A 9,972-nucleotide genomic window follows, 5' to 3' on the forward strand; every position below is an offset into this window, starting at 1 on the left:
CCCCTGTCCGTGTTGATGGAGTCGTAGAGCATCATTCTGTTGTCGACGAGGGCCGTCGCTATGCCGTCGACGAGGGCCGTCGCTATGCCGTCGACGAGGGCCGTCGCTATGCCGTCGACGAGGGCCGTCGCTATGCCGTCGACGAGGGCCGTCGGGATTTATGTGAAAAGGATCTAGTGACGCTCTAGAACACCTAAACATTGACTGGGAGTCACTTCTACCAATCTGTACATGGAGCCTGCTAAAGGTATCAATTAGGGAAGCGCGATATATCGGTAAGCATATCGGAATCGTCCGGGATTGGCTAAAAATGGCAACATAGGCATCGGCCCGATGTCTAGTTTAACGCTGATGTGCATACCAATATAACGTAGGTAGATGATGTAATGACGCCACAAATTATAACGCTACACGTACAACGCAGCATTCCTAACCTCGCCCACAATGTCTGCTGTGCATCGAGCAGTCAACAAGTCCAGCAGTCATTTGAAAAAGTTAGAACATTTCCGCAAGACAACTTAAAAGACTAAATCCATTAACGCCAAGATAATAGAATTCATTGCCCTTGACAATCAACCGTTCTCTGTCGTGGATGATGTTGGCTCTCAGCCGACTGGTCGAGCACCTCGAGCCCCAGTTCACACTACTAAGTAGGCACTATTTTTTTCAGATGTTGCCCTACCGGAGTTACACAGTATTGTTGAAACGCACATCCATGAGCTACTTGCTACGGGCGTCACTGCTATTAGCTTCACGACTGACATTTGGACCAGCGATGTCAACCCCATGAGCATACAGAGTCTGACAGCACAGCGGGTCGACCAGGATGTCCTATTCCACTGTGCTATGGGCGTCACGACTGACATTTGGACCAGCGATGTCAGCCCCATGAGCATACAGAGTCTGACAGCACAGCGGGTCGACCAGGATGTCCTATTCCACTGTGCTATGGGCGTCACGACTGACATTTGGACCAGCGATGTCAGCCCCATGAGCATATAGAGTCTGACAGCACAGCGGGTCGACCAGGATGTCCTACTGAGGAAAGCCGTATTGCTCCAGAATGTGCTGGTTCTCATACCGCTGCTGCCATTTCAATGGCATTTGAGAACATGTTTGAAACATGAACACCCTCCTAGCGCCATTCAAACAACTGACTGGAGAAATAAGCTCATCGCCTGTGTCTGCAGCAGACGTGATCCCCTCTGTCATGGCATTGATACGCCTGCTCAACAAAACAGCAGACGTGATCCCCTCTGTCATGGCAGTGAAGAGCCTGCTCAACAAAACAGCAGACGTGATCCCCTCTGTCATGGCAGTGAAGAGCCTGCTCAACAAAACAGCAGACGTGATCCCCTCTGTCATGGCAGTGAAGAGTCTGCTCAACAAAACAGCAGACGTGATCCCCTCTGTCATGGCAGTGAAGAGCCTGCTCAACAAAACAGCAGACGTGATCCCCTCTGTCATGGCAGTGAAACACCTGCTCAACAAAACAGCAGACGTGATCCCCTCTGTCATGGCAGTGAAGAGCCTGCTCAACAAAACAGCAGACGTGATCCCCTCTGTCATGGCAGTGAAGAGTCTGCTCAACAAAACAGCAGACGTGATCCCCTCTGTCATGGCAGTGAAGGGCCTGCTCAACAAAACAGCAGACGTGATCCCCTCTGTCATGGCAGTGAAGAGCCTGCTCAACAAAACAGCAGACGTGATCCCCTCTGTCATGGCAGTGAAGAGCCTGCTCAACAAAACAGCAGACGTGATACCCTCTGTCATGGCAGTGAAGAGCCTGCTCAACAAAACAGCAGACGTGATCCCCTCTGTCATGGCAGTGAAGAGCCTGCTCAACAAAACAGCAGACGTGATCCCCTCTGTCATGGCAGTGAAGGGCCTGCTCAACAAAACAGCAGACGTGATCCCCTCTGTCATGGCAGTGAAGGGCCTGCTCAACAAAACAGCAGACGTGATCCCCTCTGTCATGGCAGTGAAGCGCCTGCTCAACAAAACAGCCGACACAGACCGTGGGGTTAACTTGGAAAAGTACTCTACAGAGGCTGTGATACAAGCGATTCGGTGGCATTCTCTCTGAGCCTCTTTACTGTGTCGTCACCCTGCTCGATGCTAGGTACCCACTACTTCTTCAAAAGGCATTCTCTCTGAGCCTCTATACTGTGTTGCCACCCTGCTCGATGCTAGGTACAAGGACCGCTACTTCGATGCAGACGGGAAACAGGGTTTACGTGAAATGTTACAATACACAGCTGGATAACATGGAAACAGACACAGTGACATGATGAAATCCTGGTTGAGAATGAAATGACTGAACAAAACAGCACAGCAAGTGAAAGAAATAGGTTTTGATAATGTTTTACTGGTAATGGGGACATGCTTAAATGCTCCCCAAAAAATAACTTTTTTGCTGTGTGTAAACTATTTAACTTCTAGAATGTTGAAAAGGCCGCTAACATTTTTTTATATCGGTATCGGGTTTTTGGCAAGGAAAATATTGGATATCAGCCAAATATGTAATATCAGTGCATCCCTACTACCAATCTAATGCATATTAGGGCGGCAGGGTAGCCTAGTGGTTAGAGCGTTGGACTAGTAATCGGAAGGTTGCAAGTTCTAACCCCTGAGCAGACAAGGTACAAATCTGTCGTTCTGCCCCTGAACAGGCAGTTAACCCACTGTTCCTAGGCCGTCATTGAAAATAAGAATTTGTTCTTAACTGACTTGGCTAGTAAAATAAAAAACTAGTCTGCATCCCTAGGGACAGTTCCTATTGAACAATCCTCATATTTGTTTCCTTCACTTTATTTTTATTTATTTTATTTTACCTTTATTTAACCTTTTTTTTTTTACCTTTATGTAACCTTTCGGTTACAAGTCCAAATCCCCGAGCTGACAAGTCCAACGCTCTAACCACTAGGCTACCCTGCCGCCCCACTTTAAGGACAGTCCCGAGCTATTCCGCAGCATATTGTAACGACCCTGGCTCAGCCCTTTAATATCAGGAGTTGGATGCAATAACGTTTGTTGATTTCAGTTTATTGCCCTCAATGAATTGTTGTGACGATGACTATACAGTTTCCGTTTTGATGTTTACAGGTAAATGTGAGTAGGACGCCATCTTGTGGAACATTGGGAAATGTCCTCCAGGAGACTCGACGGTTCGAGTGACGCGGAATGACGTACAGCACAAGGTCAAAGTTTACACGTGCAACGTCACGATAGGAACACAGTTGGAACGTTAGCTTCCAAAGAAAACATACATTTCTGCGTGAAATGTGCTTGATTTAACGTTTAATTCAGCGGTTTTAATTAAACAGGACACAATGCAGATGCTTTGAATGCATATCGAACGGTACAGTAGTAGTTGGTCATTTTTTAAACTTTTGAGTTACGAATTTGCAGCGGAGCTAGTGAGCTAACGTTAGTTTGCTAGACATGGATCCGCTAGACATAGTAACGGACGAAGTGGCGTTGGAGGGACTGGACGGGGTTACTATCCCCTCTCTGTGGATTCGGTTGGAAAAGAGGAACCCCGCTTTCCCACGGAATCTTGACTCGTGTACTAAAGAGTTCATTTGGAAATCCTTGGTCTCGAACCACGAAGTCGACTTCTTCGAGCTGCCGCAAGAGAGAGCGGACGTCGTGCTCGTCGACCGGTAGGTTGGAGTTGTCTTCCGCGTCGATCACACGTACAGTGTCAGTACGAAAAAATGGGACGGAGCATCATCTGGATATGTGTGCAACAAAAGTTCATCATTTACCTAATGCTACCATTTCTGTCAAGCTGTTTACGCGTACAGTTTGACGCATATTTGAGATAAATCCAACGTACGTACCACACAGAACGCTCTGCAACGCTATGTTGCAAGGCAACCGTTGCGTTAAATTGGAATGAATGTACTTCTTCTGGTCGACCAAAATGCATTGACACTTGTCGGCGTGATCTAGCCGTCACTTGTCAAGCTACTTCAGTACGTTCAAAACAAATGAGAAATTGGAGAGAAAAAACTAGCTCCAACTACAAAAATTTGTTTTGAACTTGGATTTCCCAGTTCCCAACAACAGTCCTGCTATACATTTTCCCTATGTCATACATTTGTAGCGTTATGGCATTGTTTGATAGCCTATGAATTTGAAACAAAATATCTAACTAGCTAGTAAAATCATTCAGTTAGTAGTGTCACCAAAGCTGACACTACTAACTAGTTAACTAACCTTGATGGCTAAATATCTAGTGCCAAATGTTCAACTAGCTACATGCAAGTTGCCAACGCCACTGTCCCTCTCCATGCCGTATGTCTGTTCTTCAGGTTTGCAGACATAGATCCAGACACGGGGATTCAGGAAGCATCCCATTGGGACAGAGTGGACTCCTACCCTGTCCAGATCTTATTGGAGGATAAGAGTGGAATCCAGGGCTCGTGTGTCTTCTTCAAGGAGAGGAGAAACGTCACCCCAATCATCCGCACCACCAACCTGACGCCATGTGTAACGTTAGAGGACGCCTTCAAAAGGTGTGTGTCTGTGTGTGTGTGTGTGTGTGTGTGTGTGTGTGTGTGTGTGTCTGTGTGTGTGTCTGTGTCTGTGTGTGTATTGAAGATGGGGCGGCAGGGTAGCCTAGTGGTTAGAGCGCTGGAGTAGTAACCGGAAGGTTGCAAGTTCAAATCCCCGAGCTGTCGTTCTGTCGTACTGGCCCTGAACAGACAGTTAACCCACTGTTCCTCGGTAGGCCGTGATTGAAAATAAGAATTGGTTCTTAACTGACTTGCCTAGTTAAATAAAGGTAAAATAAAAAAGATATCTCTAACACATTCATATCCAGCTGGTCCCAATTCCTCCACCTCTCCTTGGCTGTTACTCAGGCTGGTATGTTTCGGCTGTAATCAAGAAGTTTGATCTTAACAAGTTAGCAAACGCATAGCTGTATCCCTGAGCTGGATCTAATTTGACACTTATAGTTATACTCCGTTATCAGCGGTGGCGGAGCGCGAAGGCGATATTGAAAATCACACCATCGGTGTTTCGAAATGCCCCCGTATGCTATATAAATGGTATATCGCCCACTTCAATGTTTGTAGATCTGTAAGGTGGAAGCAATAAACTGGTGCGTGTTGGAAACGGTGGTGTTGTAAACGGTGGTGCTGGAAACGGTGGCGCACGGTGGTGTTGGAAACGGTGGTGTTGGAAACGGTGGTGCTGGAAACGGTGGCGCACGGTGGTGTTGGAAACGATGGTGTTGTAAACGGTGGTGCACGTTGGTGTTGTAAACGGTGGTGTTGTAAATGGTGTTGTTGTAAACGGTGGTGCACGTTGGTGTTGTAAACGGTGGTGCACGTTGGTGTTGTAAACGGTGGTTTTGGAAACGGTGGTGCACGTTGGTGTTGTAAACGGTGGTGCACGTTGGTGTTGTAAACGGTGGTGCACGTTGGTGTTGTAAACGGTGGTGCACGTTGGTGTTGTAAACGGTGGTGCACGTTGGTGTTGTAAACGGTGGTGTTGTAAACGGTGGCGCACGTTGGTGTTGTAAACGGTGGTGTTGTAAATGGTGGTGTTGTAAACGGTGTTGCACGTTGGTGTTGTAAACGGTGGTGCGCGTTGGTGTTGTAAACGGTGGTGCACGTTGGTGTTGTAAACGGTGGTGCACGTTGGTGTTGTAAACGGTGGTGCACGTTGGTGTTGTAAACGGTGGTGCACGTTGGTGTTGTAAACGGTGGTGCACGTTGGTGTTGTAAACGGTGGTGCCCATTGGTGTTGTAAACGGTGGTGTTGTAAACGGTGGCGCACGTTGGTGTTGTAAACGGTGGTGTTGTAAACGGTGGGGCACGTTGGTGTTGTAAACGGTGGCGCACGGTGTTGTTGTAAACGGTGGTGTACGGTGGTGTTGTAAACGGTGGCGCACGGTGGTGTTGTAAACGGTGGCGCACGGTGGTGTTGTAAACGGTGGCGCACGGTGGTGTTGTAAACGGTGGTGTTGTAAACGGTGGTGTTGTAAACGGTGGCTCACGGTGTTGTTGTAAACGGTGGCGTTGTAAACGGTGGCGTTGTAAACGGTGGTGTTGTAAACGGTGGTGTACGGTGGTGTTGTAAACGATGGCGCACGGTGGTGTTGTAAACGGTGGCGCACGGTGGTGTTGTAAATGGTGGCGCACGTTGGTGTTGTAAACGGTGGTGTTGTAAACGGTGGCTCACGGTGTTGTTGTAAACGGTGGCGTTGTAAACGGTGGTGTTGTAAACGGTGGTGTACGGTGGTGTTGTAAACGATGGCGCACGGTGGTGTTGTAAACGGTGGCGCACGGTGTTGTTGTAAACGGTGGTGTTGTAAACGGTGGTGTTGTAAACGGTGGCGCACGTTGGTGTTGGAAACGGTGATATGCTGTTCCACTGGATGTCATAAGGTGAATTCACCAATTTGTAAGTCGCTCTGGATAAGAGCGTCTGCCAAATGACTTAAATGTAATGTAAATGTAATATGGGACCGGCTGTTAACATTACATTAGCTGATAACCTCTCCTCCAGGTAGAATCAATCCACAACTTGTCATCGACTAGTCAGGTAGATACTCAGAATGGTCCTAAAACAACCCCTAACCCATGATGACCTCTCCTCCTCCAGGTGGGGGAGGAAGCTGGTAATGGTGGCCTCCCAGAGGTTAAGGTTCAGGGTGTTAATAGGTGACGGAGGAGACCCGGACTTGAAGCTGACTGACCACTCATACTGTATCCTGGAGAGGGTGGGGAGGGCCCGCTGGCAGGGAGAGCTACAGCGAGACCTGCACTCCTGCTCATTCAAGTAGGAAAACACATTGCTACCTCTTTAGCTACTCCCGCTCATTCAAGTAGGAAAACACATTGCTACCTCTTTAGCTACTCCTGCTCATTCAAGTAGGAAAACACATTGCTACCTCTTTAGCTACTGAGAGACCTGTGCTCCTGCTCATTCAAGTAGGAAAACACATTGCTACCTCTTTAGCTACTCCTGCTCATTCAAGTAGGAAAACACATTGCTACCTCTTTAGCTACTGAGAGACCTGTGCTCCTGCTCATTCAAGTAGGAAAACACATTGCTACCTCTTTAGCTACTCCTGCTCATTCAAGTAGGAAAACACATTGCTACCTCTTTAGCTACTGAGAGACCTGCACTCCTGCTCATTCAAGTAGGAAAAAACACATCTCTACCTCTTTAGCTACTCCTGCTCATTCAAGTAGGAAAACACATTGCTACCTCTTTAGCTACTCCCGCTCATTCAAGTAGGAAAACACATTGCTACCTCTTTAGCTACTCCTGCTCATTCAAGTAGGAAAACGCATTGCTACCTCTTTAGCTACTCCTGCTCATTCAAGTAGGAAAAACACATTGCTACCTCTTTAGCTACTCCTGCTCATTCAAGTAGGAAAACACATTGCTACCTCTTTAGCTACTCCTGCTCATTCAAGTAGGAAAACACATCTCTACCTCTTTAGCTACTGAGAGACGTGTACTCCTGCTCATTCAAGTAGGAAAACACATTGCTACCTCTTTAGCTACTGAGAGACGTGTACTCCTGCTCATTCAAGTAGGATAACACATTGCTACCTCTTTAGCTACTCCTGCTCATTCAAGTAGGAGAACACATTGCTACCTCTTTAGCTACTCCTGCTCATTCAAGTAGGAAAACACATTGCTACCTCTTTAGCTACTCCTGCTCATTCAAGTAGGAAAACACATTGCTACCTCTTTAGCTACTCCTGCTCATTCAAGTAGGAAAACGCATTGCTACCTCTTTAGCTACTCCTGCTCATTCAAGTAGGAAAACACATAGCTACCTCTTTAGCTACTGAGACCTGCACTCCTGCTCATTCAAGTAGGAAAACACATTGCTACCTCTTTAGCTACTCCTGCTCATTCAAGTAGGAAAACACATCGCTACCTCTTTAGCTACTGAGAGACCTGCACTCCTGCTCATTCAAGTAGGAAACACATTGCTACCTCTTTAGCTACTGAGAGACCTGCACTCCTGCTCATTCAAGTAGGAAAACACATTGCTACCTCTTTAGCTACTCCTGCTCATTCAAGTAGGAAAACACATTGCTACCTCTTTAGCTACTCCTGCTCATTCAAGTAGGAAAGTGTTTATCTACCAGTGTTTATCTACCAGCATGCTCTCTGTCACTTTCTCATCTCTGCAAAGTATACCACTTATTGTCTGTTCTGATTGGTCACTCTATGTAATAAGCTGCGTTGTGATTGGTGCAGGACGGACCCGAGGAAGATGCACTACTTGAGGAAGTCTCTGACACAGAATGATCTGATCACCATGCAGTCTCATGTCCTCAGACTGGCCAGCGGAGCACAGCAACACTCCATACTGCTCCTGCTCAAACGCTTCCACGTCGACCGGTCAGTACACACTCTCTAACCTGATTCAGTTCTAAACCTGATTCAGTTCTAGACCTGATTCACACTCTAACCTGATTCAGTTCTAAACCTGATTCACTCTCTAACCTGATTCAGTTCTAAACCTGATTCACACTCTAACCTGATTCAGTTCTAAACCTGATTCACACTCTAACCTGATTCAGTTCTAAACCTGATTCACACTCTAACCTGATTCAGTTCTAAACCTGATTCACTCTCTAACCTGATTCAGTTCTAAACCTGATTCACTCTCTAACCTGATTCAGTTCTAAACCTGATTCAGTTCTAAACCTGATTCAGTTCTAAACCTGATTCACTCTCTAACCTGATTGCAATGTAAGGCAGGTGGTTACAGCGTTGGACTAGTTAACTGTAAGGTTGCAAGATTGAATCCCCGAGCTGACAAGGTAAAAATCTGTCGCTGTGCCCCTGAACAAGGCAGTTTAACCCACCGTTCCTAGTCCATCATTTAAAATAAGAATGTGTTCTTCACTGACTTGCCTAGTTAAATAAAGGTGTAACATTTTTTGGGGGGGCCCAAATCGGTGTCCAAAAATACCAATTGTTATGAATAATTAAGGCCGATTTCAAGTTATCTGCCATTCCGATTAATCGGTCGACCTCTAGTATTTACAATGGTGTTTGTTCTTCACTGGTTGCCCTTTTCTCGTGGCAACAGGTCACACATCTTGCTGCTGTGATGGCACACTGTGGTATTTCACCCAGTAGATATGGGAGTTTATCAAAATTGGGTTTGTTTTTGAATTCTTTGTGGGTCTGTGTAATCTGAGGGAAATATGTCTCTCTAATATGGTCATACATTGGGCAGGAGGTTAGGAAGTGCAGCTCAGTTTCCACCTCATTTTGTGGGCAGTGTGCACATAGCCTGTCTTCTCTTGAGAGCCATGTCTGCCTTCGGCGGACTTTCTCAATAGCAAGGCTATGCTCGCTGAGTCTGTACATAGTCAAAGCTTTCCTTAATTTTGGGTCAGTCACAGTGGTTAGGTATTCTGCCACTCTGTACTCTCTGTTTAGGGTCAGTCACAGTGGTCAGGTATTCTGCCACTCTGTACTCTCTGTTTAGGGTCAGTCACAGTGGTCAGGTATTCTGCCGCTGTGTACTCTCTGTTTAGGGCCAAATAGCATTCTAGTTTGCTCTGTTTTTTTGTTAATTCTTTCCAATGTGTCAAGTAATTATCTTTTTGTTTTCTCATGATTTGGTTGGGTCTCTCTGTCTCTCCAGGCGTAGTAAGTATGATATCCTGATGGAGTTGACCTCTAACCTCCTGTCAGAGGCGCCCAACCACACAGCCTCCATGATCACACTACGAGACCAACTGGTGAGACCTCTGTGTTCCAGTCAACATTGCATCGTTGAGCGGACCTTGTATGCATGTGTACCAGGACATGCAGTGTGTGGTTAGAGAGAGTGTACCAGGACATGCAGTGTGTGGTTAGAGAGTGTGTATCAGCAGTGTGTGGTTTGAGAGTGTGTATCAGCAGTGTGTGGTTAGAGAGTGTGTACCAGGACATGCAGTGTGTGGTTAGAGAGTGTGTATCAGCAGTGTG

General features: G+C 46.6%; 1 protein-coding gene across 1 annotated transcript; it reads left to right on the top strand.

The window, feature by feature from the left end:
• Positions 1 to 3,209: 3,209 nt before the first annotated feature.
• Positions 3,210 to 9,743, top strand: LOC135529495 (general transcription factor 3C polypeptide 1-like; the record flags this gene model as incomplete). The annotated part of the gene is made up of 5 exons (XM_064958185.1): positions 3,210 to 3,665; positions 4,320 to 4,523; positions 6,622 to 6,798; positions 8,242 to 8,385; positions 9,647 to 9,743. Coding segments are annotated over exons 1-5 (843 nt in total), but the record flags the coding sequence as incomplete, so codon positions are not given.
• Positions 9,744 to 9,972: the final 229 nt, after the last annotated feature.

Source organism: Oncorhynchus masou, unplaced genomic scaffold (assembly GCF_036934945.1).
Source record: "Oncorhynchus masou masou isolate Uvic2021 unplaced genomic scaffold, UVic_Omas_1.1 unplaced_scaffold_1165, whole genome shotgun sequence".
NCBI classification, from domain to species: domain Eukaryota; kingdom Metazoa; phylum Chordata; class Actinopteri; order Salmoniformes; family Salmonidae; genus Oncorhynchus; species Oncorhynchus masou.